Consider the following 19,695-nt stretch of genomic DNA (forward strand, 5'->3'; position numbering starts at 1 on the left):
GACGAGACTGATGGGGGTGGAGTCATACAAGATCTCGTGAGAAGAAATTTGCCTATTACTCTGAGTCCAAAGGGAACCTGACCTGGTTTGTGTTTTACAAGGACCACTCCTAGTGCTCCATGGAAGATGCCGTGGATAGGAGGGCAAGAGTAGAGCAGGACAAAGAGTTGAGAAGTCTAATAGTCCCAGCAACAGATGATGGGGCTCAGACTCGGCTGGTGTTGTGGTGATGGAGAGATGTGGACACATTAAAATTAAGTTTTGGAACAGAATCAACATGACTTCCCTCAAGGGCTGAAACTGGGGAGTGAAAAGTAGGACTCAAATATAATTCCTGGCTTACTGGCATCAGCAACTACATATTCAAGTGCAGATGTCAAGTAAGCATTTAGATATTGAAAAAAGCTGGAGCTCAGAGGAGAGGGCTGAGCTACAGTGACAAATTTGGGAACCATCAAAAAAATTTTACAAAATGGGTGTTAGAAGTGCAGGTGGTTTGGAAACCCAGATCTGCTACTTGCTAGCTTGTGTCCTTAGGAAAAGTACAGACGTAGTTTTCTCACCTATAAAATGGGGATAGACATACCTATTTTTAACAGGATTGTCTACAGCAAAGGTCAGCAAACACTTTCTGTAAAGGGCCAGATAATAAAGATTTTGGGCTTGGTAGCCATGCAATCTCCGTGGAAAATACTCAATACTGCCATTGTAGCATGAAAGCAGCCATGGACAATATGTAAACAGATGAGTGGGGTTGTTTTCAATTAAAACTGTAATCACAAAAACAAAGGCCCCTTTACCGACCCATGGTCTAGAGCAGTAGTTATCTAAGTGTGGTCCTGGACCAGCAGCATCAGCATCACCTGGGAATTGTTAGAAATGCAAATTCTGGACTTCACCTCAGACTTGCGGAAGCAGAAACTCTGGGGGTGGGGGTCCAGTATCAGTAGTATAACAAACCCTGCCGGTGATGCATGCTAAAGAAAATAATATATATTGCTTAGAGATATTATTAATACCTATCTAGGGGCCAGCCCCACGGCATAGTGGTTAAGTTCAGCATGCTCTGCTTGCATGGCCCAGGTTCACAGGTTCAAATCCGGAGCACAGACCTATACCACTCGTCATGTTGTAGTGGCGAGCCATATTAAAATGAACAATTCAATTCCAAATATGTCTCCAACCTAACTTCCAATAGAAAGAAATGTTTAACACCAATTAAATTCCAGATCCCTAATGGCATATTAGCTATTAATTAATAGTCTCTATTGCTATGACTAACACATTTTATTTACATGAACATAAAATAAACAAATTTATCAAATGCTGTTGATTATTATAAGAGAATAATTTGACCAATGGAAAACATTTAACATCAATGAAGGAGGTTAAAATATAAAGGGGTGTCAAGAAATAGAATATAGTACCACCTGTTCTGATATTTCTTTAATATTGCTGTTAGAAAGTGGGCAGAGATCTGCCTTTTGAACCTGCTTCAAATTAGATAAAAGAATTGTGGATGAATATAGAGGAGTCGTGCCCACTACCACCACTAGACTATGTTCATGCTAACAGGCCTTTGCAAAATTCCATATAAAAACTAAAATAAAATCAGTACACAAGGGTTAACAGCCTTAGAAGGAGCCAACAGGAAAGTGCAAGGATGAGATACCAGATCATTTCTCAGAAAACGGAAGATCAACTTCTACAACTGGAAAGATATTCAATCAAGCAGATAGTGCACAATATTTAAAGAGTTAGGCAATTGGCTTTGGGTGGTCTTCAAAGTGAGCAACAGGATCAGGGCGGCCCAACACAGAGTAATGAGGTATCCCAACAAGCATAAAGAGCATGCTACTGGACATCTGAGGGGAAGAAATATTTGGAGAAGCAAGCAAGAAGGACATCAGTTTAATTTCAGGTAAATTCAGAAAAGTCTCTCTGGCTGCCCAGGTAACAAGAATTAAGCGGCTGAAACCAGGGCAAGAGGTGAATTGAATAAGCTGGGAGCCATTTAGGGCCTGAAAACAGATTTGCTTAGTGGTTTGTAAAAGCCCTAAGCCATAAACGTATTTGTCCAGATTATGTAACCTATTAGAGAAAACGCATATGAAGACACAATTATGACATATAAAAAGAAGATACAATTGTGAGATACAAAAGACTACTTGATGTGCTCAACCGGAAGCACTGTTTGACTTAGATCTGAAATTAGTGATAAACTACTCTCAGGTTATATAATATTGATTGTATAAAGCTCCATGGTTCTAACTCCGAGAATTTTACAAATTCACGTAAAATTTGCTGAATGAATGATTTCAGTTCCAAAGTGAAGACTATCCAACGGGTTAAGGGCATCCACAACATAAAAGAGCTGAAGCAGCAAATTTAGGCTTCTATATTTAGCCAGGAAGATACCATTACTTCGAGATCCTCTTTCCAACCCAACCTCTTACGAGAAATGAAACTTGGAAGAGATCAGTAACCTACAAAATAATAAGTCCCATATCCTTTTGGAGGGACTGCAGAAACCTGTGTCAAGATGGTCTGAAATTAAACCAACTAAAATTTTAATCCTATATTTTTTCCCTTTCTGTCATATGATCATAGATTATCAGGGACATATTAAATAACATCTGAAAGTTTAAACCCAAAGTTTTCCAAACTTATGGTGGTTCAGAATCCTTTTAAAGTTAAGTTAAAATGTTAATATAATTATTTTACTGTTACTTTGTCTAAATATGTTCACAAAAACCTAGATATAAGCTTCATATGCTTGTAGCCCTAGCTTTTAAACAATGCTGAAACCAAAACCAATTTACAAAATACCCACAAACACAAGTATAAAGCCAGTTACATTTAGACTAACAACTTAAATTCAATGTGATGAAAGATGCTACTTTCTAAAACAATATGACTATGGCACCGATGCTACAGCACAGACTCAGCATGTAGCTGTTACTATGAACCCTGTGTTTCTTTTTTTCTTTTTTGAACTGCTGTTCTCTATTTGAACTCCTGCAAAACCATACTTCATACATCAGGTCACTGGGCTTTATCTAATCTTAAAATTTACATATTCTTTTCTCTCTAACCCAAGGCAATTAAGATGGCTTGACTTGGTGCCAATGTTTCTTGCTTTATTGTATATGTTTTATAATGAAGATAAGATGCATTATTTTTATACTTTATAATTTTATACTTAATACCACATAATTATACACTTTTATATTATAATAAATACAGTTTAACATTTTATACATTATATTTTTTAAAACTTTATAATACTTATATACTTTATGATTCTATAAAATATATTCAAATGTATGATTGTACCTGTTCTTAAATACATATCCTAAAGAGTTTTCATTCTAAACTAAAGTAGTTATAAAATTACAAATAAATTCTCATAGTTTACTTCCTGGCCATTCCTAAGGACAGTACGAAAAAGATACACCAGAGGTCAGCTTCACCAGCCTGATGAATCATATAGACTTTTTATTTCCCATAAAAACAAAAGTACATACTGGCATAACTATATCAAATCATGCATTCAGCATTAATTCACCATTTTACAAATTAATAAGCATATTTAACTGTGGAGATTGTTAATATAAAACTGGGGAAAAGTAGACAAATACTGCATGACCTCACTTATATATGGACTCTAAAAGAGTCAAACTCCTCAATGCAGACGGTCGATTTATGCATTTGGTGCTTGCCAGGGGCTGGGGGATGGGAGAAATGGGGAGATGTTGGTCAAAGCTTACCAACTTTCAGTTATGCAGGATCAATAAATTCTGAAGATCTAATGTAGAAACAGCATGGTGACTATAGTTAATAATACTATACTATATATTTGAAGTGTGCTAAAAGAGTATATCTTAAGTTTTCTCACCATGCACAAAAAACAATAACCATGTGAGGTGATGGATATGTCTTTTAATCAGCTTGATTATGGTAATCCTTTCATTTGATAGGTATATCAAAACATGACATCATACCCTTAAATATATACAATTTTGATGTGTTAATTATACCTGAATAAGGTTGAAAAACAAACTAAAATAAACCTACTGTATTAAAAAAAACAGTGGGAAAAAGTGATAGCATAAAAGTTTATAACACTAACAATTAAAAACTAATTTTTCAACAATTGCATTGTAGAGTAGCAGGTTTAGAATCCGTCTGCCTGGACTGGAATCTGCTTCTTTTTCTTTTTTTTTTTTCTGCTTTTTCTCTCCAAATCCCCCCAGTACATAGTTGTATATTTTAGTTGTGGGTCCTTCTAGTTGTGGCATGTGGGATGCCACCTCAGCATGGCCTGATGAGTGGTGCCATGTCCGCGCCGAGGATTCAAACCGGCAAAACCCTGGACCACTGAAGCAGAGAGCAAGAACTTAACCACTCGGCCACAGGGCTGGCCCCTGGAATCTGCTTCTTTATTATAGGCCTTGTGTCCTTAGGGAAATAATTTAACCTATCTCAGTTTTCCCATCTATAAAATGAGGGGGATGCTGGTACATAGTTCACACAGTTATTGTGAAGATAAAATGTGATTCCTAATAAAAGCACTACAGGCAGTGCCATCACCAGCAAGAGCTCAATAAGTACTAGCTTTTAAGGAAATGCATTTAAAAAGTTACTCAGACAGACAAACTATGGTGTACAGTATCATTATAACCTTAAAGAAACAAGTCAATAACATCCTTAGTTGATGCCTCACAATGAGTTATTAAATTTGTGTTAATATTTTATGTAGACTATAATCAAAGCAAAATCCTTTTCCTGTATATTCTACTAAATTAAATTATAATTGATCTGTTACCTCATTTTACAAGGGGCTACATCTAAGTGACTGCATGTTGACTTGGTTCAGACATGCCAACATAGCCCAAAGGAAATGGGACTCTTCAACAACCATCTAGAGGACTTCAAAAAACAAACAAAGGCCCTGAGATTTAAAAAAAAGTTAACAGAATTGTTCGGATTAATTATTCAGACTGGCTGTCATCTTATTCACCAAATTGTCAACTCTCTATTTATTTTTGTCTGGTTTTCTTAATAGCTAGTATATCAAACATGCTGAATGCTGTTATTTCTCTGGATGCAAATAAAGCTTTAATGTTTGCAAAAACTTATCATAATTTAAAATTAGAATATATTCCTAAAAAGTCATTTATTTCATCTGCAGAACTTAAAACTTTTGCTTGAAAGGTAAAGTTTTCATTCAACATATGGATAGCCTTATGATGCCTAGCAGAATAATGTCTACATAGGGAAGAAGATACACACAGCTGTTAAGCTAGAAAATGAAGAGTTTCTTAAAAATCTACTGTAGTCAGATATTCCTCCTCATACTCACCTTGAACTTTCAAGTATGAGAACAACTGCAAAAACAACTAAGGGAACAGAAGTGGTCATATAACCAATCAAATGAACAAAATCATCGAGGGCAGTAGTTCTCAAGCTGTGGTCCCCAGGCCAGTAGTCTGAGCATCATCAGGGAACTTGTTAGCATCAGAAACTAAGGGTGGAAGAGGGTAGATTAGTCTGTTTTAACAAGCTCTCCTGTGATTCTGACACACACTCAAGTTCTTGAACCTCTGGCTTGTGATAAACAAGCTCTGATAATAAACAGCCTCAATCTTCATTATAATATTTCCTCACAACTGGGGGGCTCTGGGCACACATTTTTACCTTCCCCCAGATTCTGCAGTCAAGATTCTACCACGGAGCCAGGGCAAATTAGCCTCCACCTCAGATCAGGAGAAGGGGAGAGAACAAAAACGTGACCACAGCAAGCATGAAGAGAGAAAGACCTACTCATCCAGAATAGCACAAACTATGCAGAAAGCAGAGAGAGAAATGGGAAAACTTCCAGATTTCTATTTCTCTGATTTCCTGACTAGTACACTCCCAAAGCCACTGACCATGAACTACGCGGAAGAACTGAGAAATGACCCTCTTGAGATATATCAACAAAAATTAAGTTGAAAATTGCCTACCTGAATAAAGCTCAAAAAATACTAAATATTTTAAGAGGAACAAAAAACCTACAGATTTAGAGAACTTAGAATTGGAAAAAAACGGTATCAAGTTCATTTTTAATTTTAAGAACACAGTTTGTAAAATCTCTGAAAACACATTCTTGCGAGTTTCAAGAAATATATACAGAAACAAAATCAATGAAAATTATAGCAATCACGTTTTTTGTCTTTTAAATGATGGCTCATTCTATAATTACGAAATATAATTTTCATGTTGTTGAGTCTCATGCAAATATTAATTATCATCTTTAATCTAACAATATTTATAAACACTAACTATTGCTTTTTTAATATTGTAAAATATAAGAACATAAAACAATTTCTGCTTTTTAATAGGGAAATTGAGATAATGCCACACAGCCTCTTTCTGAAAGTAAAGATAAACATTTAAAGAATATTAGTGACCTACCCTAGATCTTAGGTAAAGAATCAGATATTTATGCCAGCGGGATTTTTAACATGAAGTTTTAACTCAACTTACACCGCTGGGATTTTTTAAAGTATCGTATGTAGAGTTAAGCACTTTTACTAGTTCAAATATCCAAGTTTGGCTGAAATGTGCCAAAGCTGACATTCCTTCTATGCAAGACTACACAGGCTTGAGTAAATGGGAACCAATCTACATTGGCATATATTTGATCTGGAACTGGTTTGTTTGCTCCCAAACTCACCTTTCTTTGCATCTGGGAGAAACAGCTCTTCATTAGCCCTTCTGGCTAGGTGCTTGCTCCTCCAGACACACATCCTTAAAAGTTGACTCTGACCCACCAGGCAGGTGTGGAGTCAGAAGGCACATCACCATGGCAACCCCCCACAACAGAGCAAAGCTACCAGCACAACACTCATATCTCTGAGGTCACATGTAGATCCACCCGAAAAGATGTGTGAATAGATATTCTGCAAAATATTATCACTGTATATATAGAAACCACAAACCTCCATCTCAGTGGCTTGGCATAAACACAAACTTGACCATTTAGCTATGGTCACCTATGTCCCGGTTTGCCCTAAACTGTCCAGGTTTATACTTGTTATGCTTGTCTAATTATTGGCAGTGCCCCTTTTCACAATAAAAATTGTCCTAGATTAAACAATAAATTATATGGCCATCCTACAGACAGGCCTATTTCAGAAAAGGGGTAGGCATGAGAGACAAACCAGAGGCCAGTTTGTTTGGGGATGTCTGCAGGCCTCCTGCTCTAGGCTACCTTCCATACTTCGTTCAGTGACTGTGGAAAACACCTAGTAGACTCTCGACAACAATTTTAAAATCCAACTAAATAATTCTCCACTTCAAATGTAGAACTCAGGGGCAAAGCAAACAGCAGGTCTTTTTCCTTCCTATTTCAAAGGTGCCCAGAACCATCCAGAGCTCTATTCTACCTAATGGACACTGCTAGACGGTAATAATGTGACGAATTCATCCCTTTAACAAGTTCAACTGCAGGATCATCACTTCTGGGAGTTTTACTTAAAAATTCTTCCCCAAAATGGTCCTAACTCCCCCTACTATGAGAGCCATATTGAGCGAATTCAGATGCTCAGAAGGAAACGTGACAAACAGCACACAGTGTCTGATGACTGCACTTCTCCACTCAACAATATTTATGCCTAAGATCCAAAGTCACAGCCCTTAGATCTCCGAAGCCAACCCTGAGATGTGTTTTGTTTGGCCCAGGTAGGAACTTAACTGTTTCAAGTATTTGCTAATACTTTAAAATGTGGACGCAAAGAAAAATCCAGATTTCCACCTTCTCTCAGGACATCAGAAGCTCCAGCAACACTAGACTTGTATTCTATTAATGCAGTTTCCAACTGGAGCTGAGTACCATCTTGAGAAAGGACACCCACCAACCAGTCCTCCAAGGTCCTCACTCAACCCTCTTCCCAGGCACTTGAGTTTATAACCCCTGATTTCTGGCTGGAGGTACTCCTTAGGCAGACAACATGTGGCCTTTCAAATTAACAATCCTCTGCCAGCGATTCTCTAGGTTTGAGGAAAACAGGAATACATATCTTTGGACCAAAGATTCAACTGGGAAATGGCAATAAGCAGGAAAAGTCAGGGGTTTTTTTCCTTCCACCAAAAAGCCATATGACTTCCACTGCTCCTACAGGACCAAAAGCAGGAAATGAGCCTAAGCCTGGTATCATTTGTAAAGTAATAGCACATTCAGCCTCTAACACCTAAATACAAAATGAAGGTAAACACAAGGGGATGTTTTTAGTTGACCTACCAATGAATCAACAGCCGCTGTTAAGAATTCAAGGTGCTGTAACCCATAAACAAACTCTGACCATCAATGAAATTAGCAATGATGTGTCATGTACCAGATCTAAAGAAAATAACTTTGACATAAAACACCAAGAATCATGAAACGTTCCCTAAAGTCCTGGGAAAATGCAATTTCTTCCTTCTTACTGACAGCACCAAAAAAATCTTAATAAAGATGGTGATGACTTCTAGAAATAAAGAGCATGTTGCACTCCAATTTCAACATAGGTGAAAGCTAAAAATAAAGTTTTGAACAAATAAGCATAAAATGAAATTCATTTTAAACATGATTAGGATCTTGAGATAATCTGCAATAAAGTATTTTACCACAGTGTAACAGTGGTCACATCAAATGGCTCTCTTCACAGTGGGAGTTCTGAGTGTTAGGACATTAAACTAGTTTACAAAGTAACTGACGAAATCTAAGACAATGAGCTTTTATTCTCTTCAATTCAGCTACAGGCCCTTTGTGAGAAACTATTGGACAAGCAGAAATGTTCAATTACCCCATACTAGAATAATAAATTAAGAAACAAATTAAAGCTTTATTTAATATAGGGTGTTTTTCTCATCTGAATACTAATTTCCCAGCTACCAAAAGGAACAACCACATGGGGCAACTGAGACTTTATTTATTTATATTTCGATAACACTTTTCCAAAGAATCTAAAGTACTTTGCAAACATTAAGTAATTATTTTTAGTATAGCATTTTGGGGTCTTTCGATATGGTAAACATCTTTTACACATTTTTCTTTTAAAGACAATTTTGTTTTCAAAGACACAATCACTGAGGTAAAGTTTTGTTTGGATTCCTCTCGCCGTTAGATAAAGGACTGCGTCTGCGTTTTAAGGAAGTGAAAATGCTCTGTTTGGTAACAGACACCTCGATTCAGTAAACTCTGGAGAAATGACATTAGAAAACAGATTTTGACCTCTTCTATGACCCTTAGTTTTAAATCACCTAAGTAGGTATGGATTCTGTCTCCAATTAGTGTTGTAAAAAAAAAAAAAAAAAATTTCTTTCCACTCAACATCTAAACGCAGATTCGTACTTTGCTGGTAATCTGACAAGGTCTATGAACTTCTTCCTAAGCCCCGCTCAGAAACAGCCTCCCAGACCCGAGACCTTCAGAAGCTGCTGTGACTAGGACGCGACCGTCCAAATGTGCAGGACCTAACCAAGACCGAGAGTGAGTTCGGGGCCTCTAAGAACCCAACCCTCTCCCGCGTCCCCTCTCACACACATGCACACACACGCGGACAAGGCCACGCATGCCATCTCTAGTCACACCCCCGACACCGCGATCCTCCGGGACAAGCGATCTTCCTAGGACGCGCCCTCTCCACAGTCGCTGGACCGCTCTCCGCCCCACCTCTCTCTCCCCTGCTCCCGCGGGTCGTGCGCTCCCTCCACCCTGCCCGCCCCCGAAGGCTCGCTCCCCGACTCCGGGTCAAAGCAGCCAGGGGAGTGGGCGCTCACGCGCGCCACGTGGAGGGCGCGCGCCAGCAGCCGGACCACAGTCGGTCCTCAACGTGATGTCCCAGCGCCTCCGACCCTGCTACTCCTCCCGGGTGCGCTGGACCCTCCCCCGCGCCTCCGAGCCGCCGTCTTGCCTGATTGGGGTCGGTGGCGCGGAAAACGTGACAGGCCATCTGCGACTCGGGGTCATCGGGTTGCGCCTTGATCAGGTAGGCAAAGTAGGTGAGGTCGTGGCTGTTGTGGATGAAGCGCGAGATGTGCTGCGCCTTGTGCTCGAAGATGAAGACGGCCGGGTTGGGCTGCGCGGCCGCGGGGCCGACGCCCCCCGCAGCCCCGGCGCCTGGCGCGGGGACGCAGCGCAGGAGCGGCGCGCTGAGCACCAGGAGCACCTCGCGGGCCGCCGGCGCCCCGCAGCCGCCCGCCTCGGGCTTCTGGCTGCGCCGGCGGATCTCGGCCATGAGCCAGGGCAGCATGGGCAGCGTGGTCCTGCGGTCCAGGCACGACCCTCCCACGTACCACAGTCGGAACCGCTTTTCGCCCGGCTTCCCGGGACCCGGCTGCGCAGGGGCGCCCGGCTCGGGCTCTAGGGGGTGCGGGAACGGCTCATCCTGAATGCAGCTGGGGGGCTCCATAACTCGCGTCTCCCGAAGGCACCGCGGCGGCGGGGCAGGCGCGCCGCGCCCCCAACTCCCGCGCTGAAGGCGCCGCCGAAACTGTGCCAACTGCCACCCCCGGCCCCTGCGCCCACCTCGGCGCAGCGCGCCCCTGCACTCGGCGCTTCAGCGGCCCAGCCCCATGCGGCACTTCCCCGGGCGGGCTCGGAGGCTCCGGCGGCGGGCACCCAGGGAGCGCCCGGCAGCCGAATAGCAGGAGAGGGCGGGTTACATCGGCATCCTCCTTTCTTGGGCGCGCGCCGAGGGGCTGAACTTCCCCCTTCCTCCGCCGCGGCTCCGCGCGCGCAGAGGACGGCGCCCAGGGCTCCGCGCCACCACCGCCGCCGCCGCCGCAGAACCGCTGCGGCCGCCGCGCTCGCCCGGGGCAGGACCCGGAGGCGGGGCGGGGAATAGGTCTGTGGGCGGGAGGGGGGACTTGGGGCGGAGCTGACTCCTACCAGGGTGACCGGCTGTCACCTGGAAGGTCGGGACCGCCGGGCTTCGGCGCGGTCAGTCCTTGGGAAGGGCCCGCGGGAACTATTCCGATGGAAAATAAAAACAAAACGTGGCCTCGCGGGGGCCGCTGCTCCTCCCGGCGCCGCAGCCCAGCCCGCTGCTCCTCCTCCAAGTGTTCCCGTCCCTCCCTCGCTCCTTCCTTCCTTCCAGGCTGCAGCTTTAATCCGGCTGCTACCCCGCCTTCCGTCCGGCGGGCGGAGAGCGTCGCCTATAAAAGCGTATCTGTGAAGTCGCCTCTCCGCCTCTTCCTCCGGCCGCTGTCCCAACCCGCCCCTGGGGCAGCAGTCCTGCGCCAGGCGCGGGCACTGCCCGAAGCAACTCGGCCTCTCTCGGGTCCCCAAGATCGCGGTCCCCTTCTAGGCGTCTCTGCTGCCCTCTGGAGAGGGGACCGCTCTTAATGGAGCTCCGGGATTTTTTTTTATTAATACTGTTTGCTTGGTTTCCATTTCCTCTAAAGGCTGCAAAATAATTTCTGAATCTTCTTTCCTTATAACCTCAAAAAATACTTGTTTTAAGTCAAAACATTAAAATAAAACCTTTTTAATTCCAATTTCACTTTAAAATATAACATTGTATGACAAACATAAATCTTCCTAGCTCTTAAAGCAGCCAACTTCTGAAAATATGAAGAAATTGCATTTTGTTTATTATATCCACTCAGTTTAGAGCTAGTATAGAGATTTCTCACTCTTTTATACATAGTAATGCATATTTCCAAGGAACTCAAAAACGTTATAGGGATAATCTGATTGTTCTAATTTTAAAACAGAGAACTAGAGAAATAATTGTTTTCCATTTTAGCAAATTGGACTGTCCTCTCTTTTTACTCTTATTGAATTATAATTAAGAATTTATAAGTAAAAATTAGATAAGAAGTAAACAAAATAAACGGGAAAGACACTGAAAGTTCCCAACTTTCTCCAGAGTGCCTACAGGAAGACGAAAACACGGGTTTCTCATTGTTTTTAGTTTAATGGTATTCCCCCTTTCTATAAGGCCCTGGGACTTTTTTTTTAATGCTATTTACGTAAGACCCCTATGATCAACTGCTGTTATAATTCCTATGCTGAATTTCTGGGTGCACCGTTATGCCTCTCTTGTAAATAAACATCTAAGCTCCAAGATGGAGACATTATTAATTTCTTAGGTTTAGTCATTTGGTTTAACCACGCCACCATACCTTTGTGCAAAACAGACCGATGTCTTCAAGAAGCAGTGAAGGGGCCCGCCCGTGGCTGAGTGGTTAAGTTTGCTCGCTTCTTGGCGGGATCCTGGGCGCGGACCTAGCCCCGCTGTCAGGCCATGCTGAGGCTGCGTCCCACGTAGGAGAACCAGAAGGTCCTACAACTATGTTCTGGGGCGTTTCCGGGAGAAGAAGAAGGAAAAAAAAGGAAGATGGGCAACAGATGTTAGCTCAGTGCCAATCTTGAAAAAAAAAAGAAACAGTGAAAAGTTCTCGGAATGTAGACTGAAACTTTCTAGAACCTTACCAGAAACTGTTATCAGATCCCATTTTCCTAGGAAGTGGAAGTCTTGTGGGTTCTACCAAATCAACAGCTCGGGACCTAGTATTGAATTTGGAGCCCCAGCAGGCCATTTCCTACTGGTAAAAGAAAGTTAAAGCAAGAAACAACTTTCACATTGATGGAAAAACAGAATCGTCTTTTATTACATGACATCCTAAGAGTGATCGCCTCCTGCTCTGGAATGTCCTTAGCCCTTTCTTTGTAACTTTTTTGTGATGTTTCTCTGACTATGCATTAATGAGCATCATCACTGTTTGCCAACTATCTGATCCTCTCTGCAGCCTGATACATGGGAAGATAGCTCTTCCCTGCTCTCTGAAAGTTAGGCGTGGTCACAAGACTTGTTTTGACAGTGAAATGAGAGCAGAAGTGACTTGGGTCACATCTTGAGTAGAAGCATTTCATCACCAGTAGTTGCCGCTCCAGCCCACTCTTGCTCTCCAGCCGGATCTTCCCCTCCAGCAGTGATCAGGGAAACAAGATGTCCACATGCAGGTTCCTGGTGATCAAAGCAGCCCAGAATGCTGAGCCAACACACAGAGGACAGCCATCCTGGAGAATCTCCCAGGCACACAGCTCACTTCTTTTGAGTGAGAAATAAACTTTTCTTCTGTTAAGCCACTGAGATTGTGGAGTTGTTCACTACCTTATTGTTAATCTATCCTATTCTGTCCAACAAAATTATTATACTATAGTATATATTGTGTCTTATATAACTTGTTTTATAATCATTTATACATTTGACTTATTACATGCATGAACTAGGTGGTAAACTATGCTATTAGTTTCTTCTCACCATTGTATCATCTGCAGAACCTTAGAGAATTGCATGCACATAAAAAGTGTTCAATTATATATTTGATCATTTGAATTTAGAAAAAGGTAAAAGGACAACATACAACCTTAAAACATTTGGTAGAATTGGCAGGTCTATGATGTTTACTAAATGATGGGCCAATAAATCAACCTCTGGCCCCCAACCCTTCCACTCTCAACCCCACCCTGCCCAAAAAAGAATATGCTCATGAAAAGCATTTCAACAATCTGTAAGAAATACCTTCTGAATAGACTTGTAGACACCTCTACCTATGATATCCAAAAGTGAATACTTATATTTAAAAGAAAAAAAGTGCTCCTCTAATATCTCAATCTACATTAATGGTGTCAGCATTAATTACAAGTTGTAACATCCAGTCAATTCCTAGTTAAAGAGGCCAGCCCCATGATTAAGTTTGCGCGCTCCCCTCTGGCGGCCCAGGATTTCGCTGGTTCAAATCCTGGGCACGGACATGGCACTGTTCATCAGGCCACGCTGAGGCGGCTTCCCACATGCCACAACTAGAAGGACTCACAACTAAAAATGCACAACTGTGTACAGGGTGGGGGAGTGGGCTTTGGGAGAAAAAGGAAAAATTTTAAAATCTTTAAAAAGAAAATCCTATTTAAAAAATTTATATTACATGAGAAATATAACGACCTGAGCTGGTGTAATGAGACCAGATGGGAGAGTTGTTACAATCTCTTCGCTTGTGTCCTTGCTTCCAAGCACAAGTGTGCTGTCTCTCTTTCTCTCTCTTCTTGCATCTCTCTCTGTGTCTCTCTCTCTTCCATGTTGTGCCCTCTCCTCAATATCTACTTTTCTTCCTTGCTTAAAAATCCCTAAATGAAGATACATTTCCTAAAGTTCCAAGCACAAATCTTTCTAGTCTTACATTTTCCGCTCCTCCCTCCCCTCCCACATCCAGACAATCTCTTCATTTCCAAATGTATGACAAGCTCATGTCTTTTTGAGCTTCATAGGCTTCTTCCTCTCCCTGATTGCTCTTGCTTCCTTCCACCCCACAATTTGAATTTCCCCCATCCTTAACTACTTGAATACTCATTCACTGGTCAAGAACCAACTCAGAAGTCATATCTTCTTTTTTTCCTTAAAGATTGGCACCTGAGCTAACAACTGTTGCCAATCTTTTTTTTTTTTTTTTGCCTGCTTTATCTCCCCAAATCCTCCCTGGTACATAGTTGTATATCTTAGTTGTAGGTCTTTCTAGTTGTGGCATGTGGGATGCCACCTCAACGTGGCCTGACGAGCCGTGCCATGTCCGCGCCCAGGATCTGAACCAGTGAAAGCCTGGGCCGCTACAGCGGAGCGCGCGAACTTAACCACTCGGCCACGAGGCCGACCCCAGAAGTTGTATCTTCTGTGAAGATATTTCTTACTTCCGCAGTCAGGGTTAGCGGCCCTCTCTTCTTTGCTTTTTTTTTTTTTTTCTTTTTGAGGAAGGTTAGCCCTGAGCTAACATCTGCCACCAATCCTCCTCTTTTTGCTGAGGAAAATTGGGCCTGAGCTAACATCCATGTCCATCTTCCTCTACTTTATATGTGGGACGCCTCCCACAGCATGGCTTGCCAAGCGGTGCCACGTCCACAGCCGGGATACGAACCAGTAAACCCCAGGCCACCGAAGCAGAACGTGCAAACTTAACCGCTGTGCCACCGGGCGGGCCCCTGCTCTCTTTTTTTATACATTCCACTAATATAGCTCTTATCACGTTCTTTATAATTATTAGGTGATTTGTCTGTGTCCCCACTACAAAGAGAGCATCTTGAAAGGAGGGATTATTTGTTTTGTGCCATGTTTTCTTCCAGCAGAAAGCAGGCAATAGGTTCTTAGTAATATTAAGTGAAGGAGTAAATTGAATTGAATAGATAGCAAAATAGAATTTAAGAAATTAATGATTAAGAGAAGAGTTTTAATATCACAGAGATGATATACCAAATGATTTAATTAGCTACTTTCAGGTAAACATACTAAATATATCCACCAACTAATTATAAAATACTAGAAAATAATAAAATGCCTCTCAAAAATTGTGATGGAGTTCTGACTGGAGATGGCATACAGAGCACAAGCATTTGTGACTGAATAGCATTTTGAGATAATAACAGGGCTTTCCCCCCTATTGTTCCTTGTTCCCTGTAACTGTCCCCCAGCCCAGGCAGCCAGGGCACTGCATCTCCGCTGCTCCAGGAAAAGGATGACACAGCAGAACACAGGTAACAGAAGAGCCCGTTCTTGGCTTTCAGGTTTCAAAACCTAAGGACCTGGCAAAGGCAAAAGATTTAGAAGATATGCTCTAAGACTCAGTTCCCCTTGCTCTAGATACTAAAGAAAGTTTTCCCAAACTGGAGAGATGGAGGCAAAGAGAAAGGGAATAAATAAGGGATGACTACTAGAAAACCAGATATACAATATGCGACGTTCAAGCCAGCAGAAGACTGATCTATCCAGAATGAAGAGGAAAGGGAATAAAAAGAAAAAAAGAAAGGAAGGGAAACAAAAGTAAAGTGTGATAAATAGAGAACTTAAACTAGTATGGGTAAAGTAACTCCAAATCGTAACTGTAATGTGTTAATTAGTTACTGTAACCAAGCAAAAGGTAAAGACTTAAAGATCCAAGAATATGTTCTGTACAGAATCACTTTTAAAATAAAAGGATATAGAAGCAGTGAAAATAAATAAATACAAGAAAATATATTAGGCATATATGAATGAAAAGAAAGCCAGGATAGTGGTTTCAGTATCAGATTAAATAGAATTTAAGGCTAATGAAAGAGGTTGTGAAGAAATATTTGCTGGTAAAAGTATTAAGAAAATGATGTTACTTTAAACACATATACACTAAATAAATTGCTCCCAAATACATAAAACAACAACTAAAAGAATGACAGGAGGGGTTGGCCCGGTGGTGCAGCGGTTAAGTGTACATGTTCCGCTTCGGTGGCCCAGGTTCACCGCTTCAGATCCTGGGTGTGGACATGACACCCCTTGGCAAGCCAAGCTGTGGCAGGCGTCCCACTTATAAAGTAGAGGAAGATGGGCACAGATGTTAGCTCAGAGCCAGTCTTCCTCAGCAAAAAGAGGAGGATTGGTGGCAGATGTTAGCTCAGGGCTAATCTTCCTCAAAAAGAAAAAAGAAAGAATAACAGGAAAAGTAAATACATGAATATTTTTAGTTGGTGACTTTAACAAATCATTCTCAGATACTATAAGATTAAAAAACTAAACATACTCAAATTTGTAAATTTCAATAATGTGATTTATGTTTAAATATATATGTGCATAGTGTACAAATGAATAGAGAATACAAAATTCTTATAGAGCCCCTGTGAAAGAAGCTAAACTTGACTATGCACTATGGGTTTCACTCGGGAAACCTATAAATTCCAAAGAATTGCTATCATATAGAACATGTTTTCTGATTATTATTCAAAGGAAGTTAGAAATGAAAAACATAAGTTTAAAAATCTATATATCTGGAAAGTAAAAGATATGGTATGGAATAATCCTGATTAAGAAGAAAATTATAGGGGCCAGCCCCGTGGCCTAGTGGTTAAGTTCGGCGCACTCTGCTTTAGTGGCCTGGGTTCAGTTCCCAGGCGCAGAGCTACACCACTCATCAGTGGCCATGCTGTGGCAGCAGCCACATACAAACTAGAGGAAGACTGCCACAGATTTTAGCTCAGGGTGCATCTACCTCAGCAAAAAAAAGAAAATTGTAAGACAAAATTTTAAATATATGGGATTAAATGATAAGAAAAGTAATTTTATGTCAAAACTTGTGGAATACAGGTAAATGTATTGATTAAAGTATGTTTATAAAAGTGAAAAAGAAAGAATGAATGGAAATAAATGAATTAAAAATTCAATTTAACAAGAAATAGAAAAAATGTCATGGAGAAACCCAAAGAAATAATAAAAGAGAAAGTAATACAGATAAGTCTAGAAATCAGGAAAATAAAGAATGGGAAAACAATAGAAAGGAATAGCAAATAATAATCTTTTTGTATCTATTGATTATCTATATTTCTTCTTGAAAGATTTGGTGCTCATATCTTTTGCCTATTTTTTTAAAATAGAGTCAAATTATAGAATCTCCCTGTACTAGAGATAGTAACATTTTGTCCAACATAAATTTCATATATTTTTCGCAGTTTATCATTATCTTTTTTAGACATAACAAAAAGAGAGGACACAAATTTTTTTTCGAATATTCATGGAATATTCAAAGAAATTAACCACACCTTGTTTTTTGACGTGATTTAGGATATCTAGACAAAAATTTAGGTAATTATTCATTTACTTCATCCCAAACATAGGTGCTACTTCTTAATGCTCCTGACAGATAAATAGATGGCAAAAATGATAAAAGTGCCATTCTTTTAGATTAGGAAATTGAGGCACAAAATAAGTGGGTAATGAGAATCATGTAGAAAACGAATGGAGCACACAGCAACTGATTGCAAACAAATGCACAGTGTTTGGCACAGAAAACGTCATTGATAAGTGTGCGGTGAATGAATGAATTTAAAGCTCTCTTGAATGCCAAAGAACAGAATCAGTTTTGGAAGTTAAAATTTTCTACAGAGGAAACAGATTTTTCTTCTACCATAAGGCTGGGATAATTTTACAATACCCATTTTTGTCTTACTGCATAATTCAGAAGTGCCTGGAGGGGTCTGAAAAACTCTGTTGCATAAAACCTATTTGAAGGATGAAAGGAAACAGAGTTAAAACAATCACTTATTTACTGCATGCTTTCAGGACAGACAGCCCCACATCAGTCAAGCTTATGAAATAAGCTACAAGTAACATTGTATATTTGAACGAGGATGCTAGTGTAGAGAGATTAAACACTTGCGCCACTATACACTCCTTTATCACTGGGTGAAACTTCACATTTGTGCTCTCCAGAATTATGTGGATTTACATTGATATTATTGAGTATTTTCTCTTGAACCTAATGAAAAGCTTTGTAACTGAAAGCAGTATCGATGCAGTAATAAAATTGTCTCCCTGTAAAAATGCTTCATGTTTAATTAAAATCTCTAATGGACCTTAAAAAGCTTAAAAATAAATCTATTTTAAATCTGTCATGGGTGAATTATTCCAAGTTTTGCTTGCTGATTTTTTTTTTTTTTTTTTGAGGAAGATTAGCCCTGAGCTAACATCTGCTGCCAATCCTCCTCTTTTTTGCCAAGGAAGACTGGCTCTGAGCCAACATCTGTGCCCACCTTCCTCTACTTTATCTGTGGGACACCTACCACAGCATGGCCCAACAAGCATTGCGTAGGTCCACACCCGGGATAAAAACTGGTGAACCCCGGGCCACCGAAGTGGAACGTGTGAACCCAACCACTGCAACACTGGGCCAGCCCCTGCTTGCTGATTTTAAAGTACACCATTAAAGCTACTAATATAATAGAAATTAAAATGAACAACTTTGCATGTAGTATTTTTAAACCAATAAGTGTTTTGAATAGGTACTATATGTAGATGGTACAAATTCAAAAGTTATCAAAAATATATATACAGTAAAATGTAAGTCTCCCATTACTTTTCCCAGCTACCCTTTTTTTTCTGGAAGCAGATATTGTTACAAGTTTGTTATGCATGGATCTAAAAATGAAATATTAATAGCCATAATTTGTTGAGTGCATACTCTGCTCCAAGAATCCTGAGAACCATCATATGAGATAAGTACTACCACTATCTTCATTTTACAGATGAGAAAACTGAGTCATACAGACATTAAGAATCTTTTTTAGGGGCCAGTCCCATGGTGTAGTGGTTAAGTTCATCTTGCTCCATTTCGGCAGCCTGGGTTCACAGGTTTGGATCTTGGGTGCTGACATATCCCACTCACCAACCACGCTGTGGTGGCAACCCACATTTAAAGTGGAGGAAGATTGGCACAAATGTTAGCTCAGAGCTAATCTTCCTCAGCAAAGAAAACAAAAATCTCACAACTAGAAGGACCCACAACTAAAATATACAACTATATACTGAGGGGGATTTGGGGAGAAAAAGCAGAAAAAGAAAAAAAAAGCTTTTTCAGGGTCACACTTTGTAGGTGTGAGAATTTTGCTTCAACCAAGGGCCACTGCTCATATTTGTACAGGTTATATTCAAATAGGTACTATACTAAAGAGAATAGTTAAGAAGAAACTAGCTGAACTAGAGTAATAGTTACTAGGGTAGTAGAAATTTGATAAAACTTACAACGAAAGACCCTTTAAGGGGTCTTTAGGAATTATGAATTACTGTATTTACTTATTCAGTAATATTTATTGAATATCTACTATGATCCAAGCACTGGAAACATACCATCTTCATGCAGCTTGTCCATTGAAGG

The 19,695-nt window shown here is 40.6% G+C and overlaps 1 protein-coding gene across 3 annotated transcripts in view; it reads right to left on the reverse strand.

Moving 5' to 3' along the window:
• The window catches only part of TBC1D4 (TBC1 domain family member 4), a 172,429-nt gene extending 161,682 nt beyond the window's left edge, over nucleotides 1–10,747 (reverse strand). For all 3 annotated transcript variants that reach the window (XM_014859991.3, XM_014859990.3, XM_070519952.1), the window contains exon 1: nucleotides 9,942–10,747. In XM_014859991.3, the coding sequence (XP_014715477.3) occupies nucleotides 9,942–10,439 (498 nt within the window). In that variant the 5' untranslated portion in view covers nucleotides 10,440–10,747. The remainder of the gene's footprint in view (nucleotides 1–9,941) is intronic.
• Between the last annotated feature and the right edge of the window lie 8,948 nt (nucleotides 10,748–19,695).

This window comes from Equus asinus, chromosome 11 (assembly GCF_041296235.1).
Source record: "Equus asinus isolate D_3611 breed Donkey chromosome 11, EquAss-T2T_v2, whole genome shotgun sequence".
In the NCBI taxonomy this organism is placed as follows: domain Eukaryota; kingdom Metazoa; phylum Chordata; class Mammalia; order Perissodactyla; family Equidae; genus Equus; species Equus asinus.